The following is an 18,714-nucleotide window of genomic DNA, read 5'->3' as shown; positions in this document are numbered from 1 at the left end:
TAGATTTGCTGAGTTCAGGTTTTTCTGATTGCTTGTATTAATGGCTAGTAACAGACATCCCAGATGTTCCCTTCCTGTCATCACATGGGGATAAATATAGCCCTCTGCAGTAGTGGTAAATGGAAAGGCTGCTAATTTGTTTGAGGAGCAAAAGTGGTGACCAAGGTGCTCTGTAATCTGTCTCGTAGCGTTGGGCTAGAGTCCACCTTAGTCGAGTCCAAGTCAAATACAAGTCTTTAACCAAACAAGTCCTAGTCCAGTCCAAAAGGTCAGAGTCGAGTCTGAGTCCAACTAAACCATACTGTATTTCATTAAATCAATATCTTTTTTTTTAACCAACTTATAAAACGTCAATTTTAAATTTAACAAAAGCGAACCTCTATTGAATCTTGCTGTTTTGATTTTTGATTTCACATCATCTCATCATAAATATTATCAGCAAACTTAAAGTTATGTAATGGAAGTTATGGACGATTTTTTTGTATTTTGACATTTCTGTATTTGTGACAATTATTGACTTTCGTGACAATGCAATACTGACTTTTTGGGTGGGGTTTGATTGTTTTCCCACCCTTGAGGGTTAAATAAGTTAAAAGTTAAATAAATGGTGGATCGTGGATGTTGTTTGTGATAACATACTGACTGAGGTTCTCTGAAGACAAACACCCACATTGTTCTGCCATGTAACTAGATGATTGATATCTAATCAGTGATTTAAAGATTGACTGAATAGTACAAAGAGCTGGATTCATTGAGCATCGTGCAATAATATGAAATCAGCCGTGTCTGATTTTGTTGATGCCTACATAAATGATTGAACTTGCACTGTTGTGCAAAATGACTTGTGAAAACTTTGTTTGTGAGTCAGGATGGACTTCCTGCGTCACTTCCTTTTGTCTGAACGTAACATTTCACCAGGTTTCACAAGAAGGAACATGTTATACACTCATTCCTTGAATCTCTGCTACTTTGTCCCCAAAAAATGTAGTTATTTTTACCTGTCACTGCTTGTTCTGAGTGCTTGTCTTTTGTGAGTTAAAGCATGGGTTAGTGACAATGTATGAATGCTATGAACATGTACTGTATGTTCTACGGAACTAATGTCCTTCTGTGCTAGAGAATCTGTTCTGGAGGCTGTTAGGTTTACTGCCATATGTAAGTTTGCCACATTAACACATTCAATTAGAATCAGTGTGTCACAAAAAAACTCTCATCTAATGAAAATTCTGTCCTTATTTACTCACTCTCATGTCTAAATCCATATGACTTTTTTTTCTGTATGCTTTTATATTTCTATGGTTAATTTTTTTTCTTTTTTTACCTTTTTGAAGCATGACATCTTCAATCATTCATTGTAATTTCATTGAAAAGGGGAATTACTACGTTGTGGGGACCAGATGTCCGCACTAAAATAATAATACCAGTAATTTTTAACCTATGGGGTTGTTTTTTTTTTTTGCGTTTTCCTTTAGCTTATAAATAATACAGAATGATGTTTTTTGAGAATGTAAAAATGCAGAACATTTTCTGTGATGGGTAGGTTTAAGAGAAGGGTTAGGGTTAGGGAACAGAATATACAATTTGTATTGTATTAGAATCATTATGTCTATGGAAAGTCCCCATAAAACATGGAAACCCAACTTGTGTGTCTCTGTGTGTGTCTAATTGACCATATTTTGGGGACAAATTATTTGTTTTCTGTTTAAAGTTTTCTATACATTGAATACATGTTTTCTTGTTGGAGTAAGATTAGGCATTGTCTATAATTAATATACAGTAATTAGATTTCTGTGCTATGTCCTCATTTAGATGGCTGAGCAAACGTGTGCATGTGTGCATGTGTACGTGTGAAGGGGAGTTTTAATTAGAGTTCTGAGAATGGCCTGACCTCCTCCACCTGCCTGTTCTACCTCCAGGACTCTCTGTCCTTTAGTTTCCTCTCCCTTTTTTCCTCCTCCTCCTCCTCTTCATCTCTCTCTGTTTCTCTCACATTGTTGTTCTCCCTTTCCTCATGTCACTATTGGTGTATGTTAGCAGCGAGTTTCACCCACACAAAGGCCAAACCCATGCTGGGAGGAGCACAGAGATGTTTTCCACAGAACTAGGAGTGTTTACTACAGGGACGGGGCTCCACCCCTTGGCTTTTGAATTTTCCTGTTCCTGTACTGAGCCTTTTATGATATTCAGCTTTGTTTTTTTTAGATCAATACCTTTTGTTGTTTTGCACATTACGGTAATATCTTCTCTCTAGCTAACATTATTAAAATCGCCCCAGATGAGGCACATCTTGACCGCATCTCTTGTCTGGCTACTTTAGTCCCTAATGTATTAGAGACAAAAGCTTCACACACAGACACATGCACACACATCCATACTGGGGCTCAGCTGCACCACTGAAGCATGGTTGACGCCTGATCTCGTTTATCCTGAGGGAATAGGATGTCAGTGATGGTGCGCAGGGTGGTCAAGGCCATTTCAGCAGAGCAGGACATTTCTCTCTGTCAACAGAACAAATGACTGATGTAATCTGCACACAAATTACTCTGCAGAAAGCTCTGCGGATAACAATAGACTTGTAATGCCATATACATTCCCCAACCCTTGCATTTTTGTTTATTACAAATTATTGGGTGAGCAATATATTTTGCTGATAAGTGTCCGCACTTGTAGTGACTTTTATTTTGACTCTCCGGTGGACTTTTTATTTTGAGAACGCCAGAGCCTGAGGCCCTGAGCACACAATGCTCACATTCTCCGTCTCATCAGTTTACGATCTGTCTAATACGTTATTAGATAGAACTGTTATACAAAGATATAAAAAGGTATATGAAAAATATTTGCGTTTGCCATGTGGTTGATGCCCAATGTCGCTAGCTGAGCAGAAATACATAATCATCTTTCGCTTGGTGCCCTCAAACTTGCGTTGGATTTTCTCATTAGCGTAAAGGTTGAGGTCCATCTACCACTGTTTTCCATGTTTGTAGAGTTAGTTCGTGGAGTAAATATATAGGCTATAATCTGTGCATACCATAGTGTGTACATGGCTTTTATTTAAATGGTGGTGTAACACGGTATGTTGTTGTGGGAAGGAGGCGGAAACCGGCGAACGTTCAACAAATTTTAATAAATAAATAAACACACACGAAAACGAAAGTAAGTAGTTTGTCAAATAAAGTGCCAAGCTACGTCTTGTATAAGTAACCTTTAGTGGTGAAACTTTCACACTGTGCCTTTTAAACAAAGAAAGTGGATATGAAAAAAAAATACTTTCTATTAAAAGTATGGATGATTTGATAGTTTGATAGTTGATATTGATAGAGAAGTGAAGTATTTTAAATCCATTTCACAGGTCCAAAGATTTCCGGTGCAGAAAATAGGTCAGCAGATTCTTTCTGGGCCTGATGGTGGGGTCTTACCCAGTGACTTACCCAGTGGAGTGCACAATACACTCCATTACATATTCCTACATGTCAGTATGTCACGAGTTAAAGAGCATCTTGCAGGTAAAAAAAAATCTAAATGAATATATAACCGTGTATGAAAATACAATATAAAAAGATAATGCAGGATTTAAAATGTTTTAAAACGACATAAGGACACCAATTTAGTAGATAAAGTTGACTGCTCGTACAAACCGCTTTTTTTCAACATCGCGTCATTTTACGTCACACGAGGGAGACGTGTGCTGTGCTCTGCCGCAGCTCAGTGCAGAATAGGTTGGTATTCAGTAAGAGCGGTCGTGAGTCAGTGTGTTTACACTAGTTTTTGTATTTCAATTTATCATCGTCATGGTAAATTTATGTGTTTGTGGAGCTTGCAAAAACTCCAGCCTGTCAGGACATCGAGTACACCGGTTTCCTAACAAGAAAAAGGACGGTGCTATCTTTCGTGCCTGGGTTTGTGCAGGTGAAGAAACGGGATTTCTCTTCCGCGTCGGCTTCGGAAAACGCGGTCGTGTGTAGCGTTCACTTCAGATCGGAGGATTAGGCTATCGTCCCGGCGATATGATGGAGTTTAACATGGGATACCGAAGTAAGAACCGGGTGAGACTCATACCCCTTTTCCACCAAGGCAGTGCTGGTGCCGGTTCGGAGCCGGTGCCTACTTGCGAACCAGTTCTTTGTGTTTCGACAGCCAAAGAACCGGTTCTCGGCCAGGAAAATTGGTTCCAAAGCGGCACCAACTCTTTACTGGACTAGAACCGTTCTTTAACCACGTCATGCTTACGTCGGGGGGTGGGGTTATTGTCAAACTTCTTCTCGAGCATAATCTCCGTCTATAGTAATCCAGGCGAGCAGCACAAATGTGTTCTGTCTTCTTCTGACCCCAATATAGGATCGCGAGGCAAGGAGAAACATTTGCAGAAAGAATGTAGTCCAACATTGTAATTGTTATGTTTGAATTTGGCGCAAGCCTTTCTAGGAAAGCTAAGACGTAGCCTATGGCAACGTACACAGTGATATAACGACGTCGCTCGCTGGGCTCTCTACGTTAGTCAGTGGAAAAACAAACAGGTTCTGAGAAGGTTCGCAAGTTGAACCAACTTTGAACCAGCACCAGTTCCGAACCAGTTCTTTTTTGGTGGAAAAGGGGTAGAGCTGGTGCGGTTCCTTCAGTGCACGCATCTTCGGGTTCTCCCGCCGGATGTAGGCGCGAGCACAACATCAACTGGCTAACGCAATGTAAGCGGAACGAAACTGAGATACTCGTTATTGTGTGGACCGTTTATCAGTTTGGACCAGTGCAGCGCGAGCCTGATCAAGCAACACTGTAACTGCGATATCCAGTAAATAAAGCATTTGAATTCGCCACTGAAGTAATAACATCGCTGCGAGATCTAGTTTGAAATATTCACATTTCTCCGTTATTAACGGATCAAACAGCGCTGACGTGGAAACCAGGAATAAACATGAACATGCAATGAATGCACGAACTATCCAGTGTCCACAGATCAGCAACATTCACCATGGCTTTATTGTAGTAACACTAACTGCAACCATGGAAGTTTGGCATTTTCCACTAAGGCCCAGTATGCATCCACCTCCCTGCAACACTGACTTTCCTCAGCTGTAAACATTGCCTCGCATTTCCCACACAAGCACCTATGGAACAAAAAATGTATCAGGAATAAATATCTCTGTCTCTCGATGAGAAACCGCTAAGTTATATCACGTAACGTTAGTCTGGGCGGATATTAATGAGCATGACAAACGCCTGATCAAAGCTTAGTTTCTGTTATTGTAAGTTCCAATATGTTCTGTCTAACATTAATCCTGGCCTGTCCCTGCTCTCTTGGCAGCCTAGCAGGCTCATAATTGTATGGCTGTGGTCCGTCAACAATTTCCTCAGCGTCCGAAATGTCATTGCGATCCACTTTTCCCTGTTGTTTGAATCGACCGCTCTCCCTCGTGCTACGTCATGCCCGTCACGCCCATTTTCAGATGCGGAAGTAAAATTTTCTCACAAAAACGACTCCAGAAGCCACTGTAGCACATTTATAATTTTTTTTTAAAGAAAATCTAGTTCCTACATTATTTTTCTATACATTGACTTGTTGGGTCTTCTAACCTGCAAGATGCTCTTTAATTACCCAGATGCCTCATTTTGAATCACTGTGAGTCATTCACCAGCACCTAGTGTTTTTTGGAGAGTCCTAATGACCTAACAGGAAATGGAATAATCTGAAGGGAAGATATTATTTGATTATAAATGCTAGTAAATGAGGAAAAAATAATTTTGCCATTGAGAAATGCTGGTTGGCAGACTTTCCTTATTCCTCCCTTATCTCAGTTTAAGTAATGCTCTGCATTCTAATTCTTGGCTCAGACTGTTTGTATTGTTGGTGTATTTTGATATTGAGCATTTCAAATATTGTGTGTCTTGTACGTATCCACCTCTGTTGGGACACATTGTGTACATTCATGGGCAACTTCACAGTCCATTAATCTTGTTTTCTTTCTCTGTCTCCTTCCATCAGGCATTTTAACCTTCGGATGAAGAGGGACACCTCTCTCTTCTCTCCTGATCTGAAGGTGGAAGTTTCTGGAGAAGAGATCCCCTATGACACCTCTCACATTTACACTGGAGAAATTTATGGTGAGCATGGAACCTTTTCAGCACTATCTCATACACACACTTGCACATGTGTCCACCTCAACACATGCTCTGGACTGCTGCCACATAAACGTTGCCTCCGTCTATTGTATGTGTACAGTTTTTTTAAAGATGTAGAGTGATTTTGTGCAGCTCATGTGAGGAAGAGAGTAATTAAAAAAAGAGAGGAGATTGTGAGAGAATCTTCTTTTATAAAACTACTTTTTGGGTGGGATTGTGCTTTCTTATGATTTAGAAAAAAAAAAAGAACACCCATGATTAATTATTATTTGAAACATCCGATATATTTCTTACTTCTTTTCTAGGCTTATCTAGTTAGACAGGTGCCTCTGCAGCAACATTAGTGATATGTTGCTGTCAGAAAAAGGGGGGAGAAAAACGAATTAATTCTGTCTAAAATCACTGACTGTAAAGAATACACTCAAAATCCCTGCATAATCAAACAAACACTACTATTATTATCAATGGTAAAAACAATTGTGCTGCTTAATGGTTCTGTGGAAACCATTAAGCCATTTTATCAGGGTTCTTTGATGAATAGAAAGATCAAAAGAACAGCGATTATTTAAAATGTATCTTTTGTAACATTATAAATGTATTTACTGTCACTTTTGATCAAATTAATGCATCCTTTCTGAATAGAAGTATTAATTTTTCAAACAAAAAAAACTTGAACTGTAGTGTAAGAATCAGACAATTATTTAAAATTTCTCCTAGCAGACTATTATGTAATAACAGGGTTCCCACACATCTCAAAAAACCTTAAAAACCCTGGAAAATTGATGATACATTTTCCAGTCCTTGAAAACACGTGGACATTTTTCTTTTGTTCCGGACCAAAAAACCCCCAAAACATTTAGTCCTGGTCTGCTTAGCATTCATATGGCCATTTTTCAACACCGAACCTAAAGATACTGCACCTAAAGGCATAAGGGATATATTCACAACCTGATTGGTCGGCTTCATTGACATAGCCTATATTTCGAGACGGAACTTACCGAACATCCAAAACACTTGTGAAGAGCTTACAAAATGTGTAAAGGAGTCAAAACGGTGGTGGGAATCCCTCCGTCTCACACATAAATATCTGTGGGGGTGGGGGGTCTCATCGTCCTGTTTTTGGTTCGTTTACATGTCTTTGGTCCGTTGCATTCATATTTAATTCAAACCGCACCAGAGTTAGTTTAGAAGCGGACTGAGATCCATCTTTTCAGTGGTCTGCTTGTTTGGCACGCACCAGGGTTCGAATGGCAGCGTTCACACTTATTCAAATGAACCCCACTAACCGAGCAATCGCACCAGGGTTCGTTTTAATCGAACCAAACATGGCAAGTGTGAACACACCCTAAAAGAAAATGTAAAATGTCCTGGAAAATCTTGTTGTTGTCCTGGAAAATAATTTTTTAACAAAGAGTTTATCCCTGGCCCAAAACAATTAACAATAGCTGCAGAAATTGATATGTTCAGTCTGACTGCTCTGATCGAAATTTGCATGGTTTATGCGACTTTCTCACTCCACGTAAAAAGTAATTTTCAGATGTTGTTCTTGGAAACATCGCTGCAGAAGCAAGGTTGTGTTGTTACAAGTGTCGGGTGGGCAGAAATATATAGTTTATTATTTCTGACATTTTTGATCTTTTGATCTGTGTTTTATTGTTAAGGTTGTAAGGGGTATAGAGCAGGGGTGGGCAAACTTTTTGGCTCAAGGGCCACACTGGGTTTTAAAATTTGACAGAGGGCCGGCCCAGTAGCAGATTATGAAACACGATCTCATGAAAGTGCGTATCTATACCACAAATTTTATTTCTCGTGCCATTTATATATATATATATATATATATATATATATATATATATATATATATATATATATATATATATATATTATATTTATATTTATATTTATATATTTGTTTATATTTATTTATTTATTTATTTATTTATTTATTTATTTATTTATTTATTTGCGTGCATATGCTACGCACTCTAAACCCCTTGGTTAGGATTAGGGGTGTGGAGTGCGTGCCTATTACACGCCATAAAGTGCGTATCATATGCACGCGAAAACTGCGTATCATAAGCACTACAAATACAATTCGTGGTATTCGCTCTTTCATGAAATCGGGCTGAGCAAACACATTTACGTTGGCAACGTCTGCGCGAAATTCAACAACTGAGAGACGACATTCTGACAATACATTTTTTATGCTAGATATCCCCCATTTAGCATGTTATGTTTTGAGGTTAATTTTTAATTAGTCAGATGCCTAATAATTATAGCCTATACTTTTTAAATATTGTTTATCCTTATTATTATTTAATGGGCCTAATAGTAAATTAGAAACAACACCTGCAAGTGTACACTTAGAAAAGTAAAAATGACAGAAGGTTACGTTAATTCAACTTTATTAAAACTGCATGGCAATCAATTTGCACTTCCAAAAGTCATACATTTGTGGGGAAAAAACTAAATAAACGAATATACAAATTTATTTTAAGAATAATAAAATAAAACATAAAAAACAAAGGCAGATCAGACCATTTAATGAACAAAACCGGGTTCTTTACATGGCAGACAGGGGAGTGTAGGCTATTCGAAAGCCGGGCGATAAAGGTCGGTAAACGGAATCAGTCAGGATACAAATCCAGAGGAGCAAAGAAATAAATAGCAGACAAATCAAAGGAAAAACTAAACAGGTGTGCAAGCGGTTACCAAACATTTTTTTCTCTGTGAGTTTCCAAAAAAGGAAAAAACATTAACGTGCACAAAGTCTATGCGCTTCAGTCGCGGTCTGTTTGGTTTCCATGGTGACGCGTCATTGCTTGTTACGTGACACACCGCAGCCACAACAGCGCTGAATGAATGATGATCTGCTTTTATGTCATTTTTCCTTTTTTACATTTGTTAGCTATGGCATGAAATATCTGATATTCCGATTGTCAAATATATGCAACGCAATATATATATATATAACGCAAATTATTGCAAGAAAAAGGCAAAATGAATGCGATCTTAAGACCATTTTTTAAATACTCGACGGGCCGGATTAAACAGCCTGACGGGCCCGCGGGCCGTAGTTTGCCCACCCCTGGTATAGAGTCAGGCTCTTTCTTCGTTTGGTTTGTAAAATGTGAAAAGTGAAGGTGTGCCCTGTCATAGAGCAGAACCTCTGATGCACACATCCTGCAATGATGATATTTGACCACTGCACACCTCATTTATCTCTCATGTAACTCTATTATTTTTTTTATCAATAGACACTGCATGAAATTATTTGATGTAGAACAGTCTTTTTCTCAGTCCTAAATATCTAACACAAAATTACTCCGCTAGGACACAGTTTATATAATTGGCTGGTTCTTATGTTAGATTATGTAACTTTCTACTGTCTGCTCTGTCATTGTTGATTTTAATGCCATCAATGCACACATTTTTAAGTTTTGAGCATTTTAGTGGAGTCTGTGTTTTCAGACCTCATCTTCTGCATAAGTGAATGAAATGTCATGTTCGGTTACTCTTCATTTTTGCATGATCATTTCTGAGGCTTCTGAGTTGACACCAGGACCTTATATTAGAGAATGCCTCATCGCCTTATTCTCATTATGTACCTTGTAATGGACTTTGAAGCCGGTGAGCCATTGAACCTGATTGATGATGGGTACAGCTTGGGATAAACACGCATTAGTGAGATCTGAGAATTACCCATGTACTTTAAATGATGGACAGACTGCCTACTGGAGGATGAAAGCGTATTTCCATTTTCTCTGATCAGGCATCCTTCTCTCATTGTCTCTGAGCCTCTCCCCTGACCCTAGTTCTGACATATCCTTTCAGCCTCTGAATTGCTCTGAACAGATTCATGTAATTTCCTGCTCACCCCAGGATGTTTCATAATAACTGGTATTGAGTATTTCCAGGAGATGACGTTCATGTGATCTGTTGACAAGGATGAGTGGAGGACTTCGGGCCTGAGGAAGTGAATGTGGTTGAGGATTCCTCTGAACTAGTTCTTTATTGGAAGTGATGAATAAACACTAACAAATAATCCTATCGCTCACCTTTAAAACACAATAGATTTTTGAACACACCACAGATGGAGAAAGACAATCCACAAGTTGTCAGATCAACTTTTCACTGACAGTTTAAGGATGAAACTGATGGCATTTTTTCATTGACATTTTATTTTATTTTATTTTTTGTCAGCAGTAGTGAAGACAAGACGCCTCTGCATTCACTATATTTGAATCGATTTTATTTCAAATTTACTGTTGATGAAAATATACCCAAAGAAAATGAAAAAACTGCAAGATATTAACAACATGACTAATAGCACCCTATCTTTTGCGTCTCATATTAATAAGGTTACCCGGTCTGCTTACTACCATCTTCGAAACATCAACCGTCTGCATCCTTTCCTCACGCCTCACTCTACTGCCATTCTTGTTCATAGTTTAGTCACTTCTCGTTAGATTACTGCAATTCCCTTTTGTTTGGCCTCCCGCATAAAACCCTCCATAAACTTCAACTGGTCCAAAACTCAGCTGCTCGTATTATCACTCGTACCCCCTCTATTCATCACATCACTCCTATCTTACAACAGCTCCATTGGCTCCCCATCATTTACCGTATCAACTACGGTACAATAAAATACTTCTCCTCACTTTTAAAGTCATTCATAATCTTGCCCCTTCATATCTTTTTGACCTCCTCCATGTACCCACACCCGCTTGCACTCTTAGATCCTCTTCTTCCATCCATTTCACTGTTCCCAGTGTCTGCCTTGTTACTATGGGGAGCAGAGTGGAAAAGTGGAATCTGGTGTAAGCGAGTTCCAGAGCTGAGGAGCAGAGCTTTTCTGGGCGACATGTAGTGAACTGCAGCCCAAGTCTCATGAAGACACACGTCCTGCAGCCATGCAGAGAAGCCCCAATGGCAAAGCTTAAGAATATTGCTAAGGAATACATTAAAACGTTTGTTTTTTTAACTAATCCCTGTCATATACTCCCAGAACACTTGGAATATGTACGGCACTTGTCACATGGAATCATTCTGTAATACTTTTGCGTGTTTTTTAAAAAGCTTGATGCTGGTCGCTATTCACTGGCATTATGTGGACGAGCATGAGCGGTACTTTTTTTGAAATTCTCCTTTTGTGGTCCATAAAAGACAGAAAGGCATACTACATTAGAACAACACCAGGGTGTGTAAATGATGGCTTAATTTTAATTTTTGGGTGAACTATCCATTAGCACTCTTTGTGCTCTCTAAAGGATAAACATCTTGTAACCTCTAATATTCACAGTAAAGAGTTTGAAGTAGTCTGGGATGGTGCAAATTCTCTGTGGAATGACATTGACATTAACATTCATTCTCTCTTTAGCATTTCTCTCTTTTTTTTGTTCTCATCTTTTTTTACTCTGAAGTGGATGTCATCTCTACCCCCAATCCTACTCATTAGCCACCAGAGTACTTCTAGTCAAATTCAGTCCATTTATTAGGATTGACTTCATAAGTATGTTGTGCCAATATCCTTCTTGGCTGTTGCTTGTTTTTTGTTCTTGATTGTCTTCATGCTTCACCTCATCAGCTTTCCTGTTGTTTTAATCTGTAAACATGAGAACAGAAGGTCAGGGAGGGATGGAGGAGAGCAGTAGTTTAATGTTACACAGGGTGAGAGAGTGAACCTCCTCTTGTGTTATTATCAGTTTAGGGATGAAGAGTTCAAGAGCTTTTAGAGCTCGTTCCATTCTGAAGAAAGAAACCAGATTGCAGGTGGTTCTTCTTTGCCTGAGAAACAGACAAAACACACCACCGCTTTCCCACAGCCTTTTAACTGTGATAGCAGAGAGCTCCTGATAAAATCCCATTAACCGTTTTATTGCAATATGTTTTCAACAAAGTTATTGCAGATATAAAATTCAAAACGGTCAAAATGACCACCATGGCAGTTCTAGTGTTAAAGCACTTATGGTGCTTGTAAGATGCCAACACTTGTGAAACGTTCAAAGCTTCTCTTTCATTTGTCTTGTTTAAAGTGGACCTATCATTTGAAACGAGCAAAAATGTTCTGAGATTTTGATAGCCTAAGATGTCTAGAACATTATGGACAACAACTCCTTTTGTTGGTCTGTTCTTTGGCTTCTATATTTTGTTATTTAAGAGTTCATGTACACACAAATAGAACTTGGCAGTCTGTTTGAATTTGAAGCAGAATTTTCCAGGATGTGCTGTCGTTGTAGGAAGCTCAACTCCCCTGTTTGTTTCTGTGCTGCTCCTCAAATTTTGATGTAGTTAACTTCCACTGTTCCTCGGTTGTAAAATAATTTCCCCAGTTCCTCACTACCAAAAAATAGACATGTACATTCTCTGAATAACCCATTTAAAAACTGTATGATGGTTCTGTTTTGTTTTACCTTGTTTTACACTGGATGTAGTGTGATTTGTAGTTTTGTTTTGTGATTGTTGCTTTTGCTTATCAACAGTACTTTTTGAATGTGTTTTAGTTGTCTTTATATGTCTATATGTTCAATTCTATGTTTTTTTTTGTTTGTTTAATCTGTAATTGGGAGGTTTGCATCATCTCAATATTTGCATAGGTTTCTATGGGAATGTATAGGTATGTGTTCACATTGGTTGTTAAAGTGCAAAATAGCTGCATAGTATGTTTTGAAAAAAAGGTAAATAATTCTACTGTAGTTACCTCTGAGTCTGGAACAAACCAAAGCATTAATTGGGTTAATGCAGTAATTCTTAAAATAAGAATTTTGTACCAGTGTTCTACTGTATCCCTTTGTTCTTGGTTCTGGTTGACATTTCAGACAATTACTGCCTCCTTATTACTCATGTTTGTTGTTGTGTCCTCATTTGTTAGTCACTTTGATTAAAAGCATTTTCTAAATGATTCAGTGTAAATGTTGATGTCCATCTGCCTACTGTTGTGGTGTAGCTCTAGACGAAGTTCTAAAGTCTGTAGATGAAGAACGGGTCTGCTTTGATCGTCAGAGACAGTAGCCGGGGATAGCTGAGCTCATTAACGTTCTAAAGGTCAAGAGCTTAGTTGCGTTATGTGCATGGTGTGTTTATAATAGAGGAGATGAATCATTGGATCATTATATGGAAGCATTTCTTTATACATTTTCCCTCCGTCATATTTCACGCCCTCTGTCTACCAGCATAGAGAGAGAGAGCTGTATCTGTGCCTTGAATAACTTTACAACTGCCTTTGGTCTTTAACCTTTGGTTTGTTTTTATCTTGCAGGTGAGAAGGGCACTCTGACCCATGGCTCTATCGTGGATGGGAAGTTTGAGGGTTTCATTAAGAGCCATCATGGTACATACTACGTAGAACCCTCAGAGAGATACCTCAAAGACCAGAATGTGCCCTACCACTCAGTCATCTACCATGAGGATGACATCGGTAAGCTAATATTAGCATTAGAGTGACCTATATCATATCCTTAATAATCTCCTATTTCATACTGTGCATTTTACTGTGCATGTGTCCAGTTTACTGATCAGATTTAGTGTTGTGATAGTTTCTATGGATGCTTTTAGATTATATAGATATATTTGGCTAACAAACTTGTTTTATACACTACACTACTGTTGAAAGGTTTTTTAATTGTTTTTGAAAGAAGTCTAATGAAATATTATTGCCATTTAAAATAATAAAAATTTATTCCTATCATTACTCCAATCTTTAGTGTCACATGATCCTTCAGAAATAAATCTAATATGCTGATTTGGTGATCATTAAACATTTCTTATGATTTTCAATGTTGAAAACAGTTGTGCTACTGAAACCGTGATACGTTGTTTTTTGTTTTTTTTTGTTTTTTTGTTTTTCAGGATTCTTTAAATAAAAAAGGGCAAAAAGAACAGCATTAATTTGAAAAAGAAATCTTTACTGTCACCTTTGATCAATTTAATGCATCCTCTCTGAATAAACATATTAATTTCTTTAAAAAACAAAAATCTTACTGACCCTAAACTTTTGAATGGTAATCTACATAAATAAAAGTAGTTTGAAGCTAACCAGTTCCTGAACTCAGCTTTAAATGCTGTAAATGTAAATAATCTGCTTTTAGCATAATCAAGTTTACACACAGTTGAAGATCCATATTATGTTTGCTTTTTTAGGAAATGATAATAAATGTGTCTGAGTGGGTCTGTCTCCAATCACTGATGTTCTGAGACTCTCTTGAGTGTGATGAGAGCTGTTAAAATGGCTGGAACATGTAATTGGTTTCAAATTGCATGTTTTGATTGCTTTTGGATGGAAAAGTGCTGTTAATGTTGGTATTACAGCACATATGATGGTCATTATAATCTTTTGAAAAGGTGTTTTGCATCATGAGAATGAAATTGAGTGAATTAGTGTAATATAAAGCATTGGCACACAAATAAACACAGCAAAATGCAGTGAGCTTCCCCTTCTCCTCTTAAGGCATAGAATACAAGGTCAAAGGCAACAAACTTGAGGATTCTAGTGTGCTCTAGGCCAGTGTTTCCCAACCTTTTTTTTTAATATTATTTTTTGCCTTGGTATAAGTACAAACCACACACCACTAAGCACTAAAATATAACAAAATTGCACAAACATGCATTGCTTCAAATGTCATATTAAAACTGGATATTATATTAAAAGTAGTACTCGCATTTAATGTGAAACTTGAGGTAGGAACACAATAAGGTCATATAGAAGCTATGATGTTGGTGATAAAAAACTAAAATATTATATATAATACCAGGCGGAAACCTCGTATTTTTAAAATAATTGAACACCGTGTCGTCATTTTATATATGGTCAGACACTTGCATGTGTCATTATAAAAAAACATTTTTTAAATTAATTTTATGAAAATCAAACGCAAACGGAGATAAAAGTTTTTTGACCAGCGTATGACATGTTTTGTCCATCACTGGAATAGCTGACATTTGTCATCAACTTTTAACATTGTCATCAACTTTTTCACTAGTGTGCCACTGCACAGTGGTTGGAAAACACTACTAGACTTTACTGTGTTTTGTCTCACTCTCTCTATGTTGCATTCTGTCAGTCACTCACCCTCTCAATCAAACATAGTGGTGCACTTTTCCTCCTCATCAGGCTGATAGAGCCTCTTAAATACTTCTAGCATATGTTGTCACTGTTAAGATGTCCTCAAGTACAAAGAGGTGAAACATTACATCACAGCCCTGTCAAAGATTAGCTGCTTGTAAACTGGTATGCTTTCCTCTTAATATACACCGCTGTCCAGAAGTTTGGGGTCAGTAAAATTTTTGTATTATTATTATTTGGAAAGAAATGAATTCTAGGGAAAATATGTTACAGTTCCCACAAAAAAATAATCAGTACAACTATTTTTAACTTATAAAAGGAAATGTTTCTTGAGCAGAAAATCAGCATATTAGAATGATTTCTGAATGATCATGTGACACTGGAGTAAAGGCTCCTGAAAATATATTAAAATAGAAAACAATTTTAACATAAGTTAACATAAGAGTATAAGAAACTGTCATATATATATATATATATATATATATATATATATATATATATATATATATATATATATATATATATATATATGTATATATGTATATAGTGGATTAATCTGGGGCTGGATGCTAATTGGTCAATATAGCTTTCTAAAATATATAGGAAACAAGGAAAGTAGCTTGTTCTGATACTTATAAAGTATAGTGTTAGCATGTGGAAGTGCAAAAGGAAATGGAGTGTCTTTTCCACACTGCTGTTTCATACTGTGAAGTAATGAAGTGCTCAGTATCAATATCGGTTGTAGGAAACACAGGATGACTAACTCTAGTTTACGCATATACACCATTGTAGATTCGGTTAAACAGTCAGATGACTGAAAGCCTTGTGAAGACACTGACTCAACTCACTCCAGCTTGTATGTTGAGTGTGCACATGCACAATAAGTGAGAGATCACTAAAGAGAGCTAATGAATGATCACTGCAAAAAATGGATGAGGTCAGTTCGGAACAGTGAGTTTGTATCTATGGGAGGGAAAGAGAAAGCGTTAATTGTGGTTGACAGTGGTCTATTGAAGCTCAAGGACAGAGGTCAGAAGGAGGGCAGCTGGAGAGGGAGTGAACTCTGGATCACTCACTGGCTCATGCCAGGCTCAGAAATGTGGGTGTTTCTCTCCTTCTGAAACATACACTTACAGGAAAACCTCACTGATGTCAAATGATAAAATCAGCAATTGTGACAATGCAGTTGAACATATTTAGGCTCTGTTTCAATCAATTTCTCTAAATAAGGAAGGCCTAGGATTATTTAATCTCTCATTGGGCTGTTGTTCCTAAGGCAGAGGCCTTTAGGGTAATGATTCTCACTTGAGTAATTTAATGCTTCAGCAAAGCTTTAGTCAATCTCCTGAAGGCTGATGAGAAAAGAGACCTTACAGAATCACAAATATATCCCTTTCAAAAAATCATGAAATTTGTAATTTCTTCTACATGCATTAATTACATTGAATGCATCTACTAAACTTTATTGATGCGGATTATTGGATAACTGACATAAAGTGTTGGGTTTTGGGCTGGCAGAATTCTTATCAATTTGTTATTTGCCTCTAACCATTTACCCATGATGCCCACTCGCATTGGGTTGTTCCAGGACCAGCAAAAGTGTGCGTCATAATTTGCAGAGTCAGCCAGCTTAGGTCCACAATAATGGAGTTTTCTGAGAATTTCAGCTGGTATTATTGCATATTTTAATAAGCTCAGTCTTCACAGTATGGGTTGTTAATACTGAAACTGTATTGCCACTTGAAGCATGGCACAACCTGTCACAACCACAGTTGGATTTAGGGGCTGTTTACATGAAACCGTTTTCAACTAAAAACGTAAAACTTTTTTATGCGTTTTGGCCGTTCATTTACATGTCAACAGCGCTTTTGGTTCGTGAAAACGCAAACTTTTGCAATTGCAAGTTTTTTAAAACGCTCTCCGTGTAAACAACAAAATGTGAATCTCTGAAAACGATGACGTCATGCGTATTACGTGTTCAATCAATAGTGTTTCATCGCCATCTAATGACCTGGCAGCAGAATACAGCGTTTTTAGTCGTTTTCGTGGATCGCTGTGAATGGGGGTCGTTTTGACAATGGTGTCGTCTGTATGCGAAAAACTCCAAGGAAAAACTTCTCAGTTTTAAGCATATCGTTGTCGTGTAAACGTACCCTTAGTCTTGTGTTTCTGAGTGGTTGTTTGTCAGTTTTATTTATGTGTTGTTTTTTGCTGTTCATTACTCAGAACAAATGTGTCAGTACATGAATAATTTTCACTCGAACAGTCCACATTTTTTATTGTGTTCACTTTCTTAAGAGTAAAAAATGAATCTGGGATTTCAGCTAAAAGCTTGCCATGCTTCCATTTCAATTACTTTGACAAGTCAGAGACTTTTCTCTTCTCAGAAGACAGATTTCTATTCTCTCCTCGAGACACTTGTCATTTTCTTTTGCACTCGTTTCCTCTAGACAGATGTCTCTCTTGTTCTGCCCAACAAAGATTTGCATTTGAATGGGGTTGTGTGGGGTATTGTCCCAGTGTGGGACAATAAAAAGCTCATAGAGAAGAAATTGAGTTTTTGTGATCAGAGGTCAGATTGTCAGTCTTCACTAACATCCTCCAAGACACATGCAAGCACATACATATTCTGTAGTCCTCCATGCCCTCACATTAAAGAGCACATTTTGATGATTCATTGTCTGTAGGCCTACATGCCAACATTATTCCACCACAGCCACTTCCTGCATGAAGAAAACTTTGCTAAAGTTCTCTCAGGAGAGTGATAGATGTTTTTAGTTGAGCTATCTCACATCGAAAGCTCAGTATCTTCACGCTTCCTGTACACCTTTTGGCCTGTGACCTGTCCAGGCACGGATAGGCTAATGCAGCAATTCCACTCAACCAGAAGTTTCATCAAGATGTCATGCACGTGATGCTGAATTGTAAAGATTATTAAGAGAGTCGCTCATGTGGGATCCTCAGTGTCTATGTGTGGTTATTGTTCTCTGTGGAGTTCTCATACATGCTCTGCTGTCTCATTTGACCAACTCTCTTTTTTCACTGAGAGTGTCTGTCTGCCTGTCCTGGAACTGAGAAACCATCAGAATAAACCTGTCATGGGTAATTAGACTGGTGTGTGTAAGAGCTGCACACGTGTGCACTGCTTATGATCTATTTTGTTATTTTTACCATTTCTTTACAGTCTGTTCTTATCTAATCTGTGAGTTGTGTAGATACTGGACTGGTCATCAATCTTCGGTCAATGACAAGCTGATATTTGTCAGAATGACACCCATGCCAAATTTTAGGGCAGTGACTATTCCTTGTTGTACTGACAGCATTTTACATTTTGATATGAATATGATTAATATCCAAAGGTGCTCAACATACTGGTCACATCATCGTCAAACATTTCTGTTACAGAATGCTCCAAATGTTTGATAAAAGAATCTGAATTTAAGTCATCTTTTATTTCAAGTAACAGACACATGAGTCAGTTGGTCAGATTGTGTTAGTTGAACTGTGTGCATGTTATATATATAACGTGTGTGTACTTG

General features: G+C 37.8%; 1 protein-coding gene across 2 annotated transcripts in view; it reads left to right on the top strand.

Annotated features, from left to right (window-relative positions):
- Positions 1-18,714, top strand: part of adam10a (ADAM metallopeptidase domain 10a) — a 66,534-nt gene that overhangs the window by 36,281 nt on the left and 11,539 nt on the right. For both annotated transcript variants that reach the window (XM_084108019.1, XM_084108018.1), the window contains exons 3-4: positions 5,978-6,096; positions 13,373-13,531. In XM_084108019.1, coding sequence (XP_083964145.1) covers positions 5,978-6,096; positions 13,373-13,531 — 278 coding nt within the window. The remainder of the gene's footprint in view (positions 1-5,977; positions 6,097-13,372; positions 13,532-18,714) is intronic.

This window comes from Abramis brama (genome assembly GCF_963993115.1).
Source record: "Abramis brama genome assembly, chromosome: 3".
Taxonomy (NCBI): Eukaryota; Metazoa; Chordata; class Actinopteri; order Cypriniformes; family Leuciscidae; genus Abramis; species Abramis brama.
This window is presented reverse-complemented; position numbering and strand designations above follow the sequence as displayed.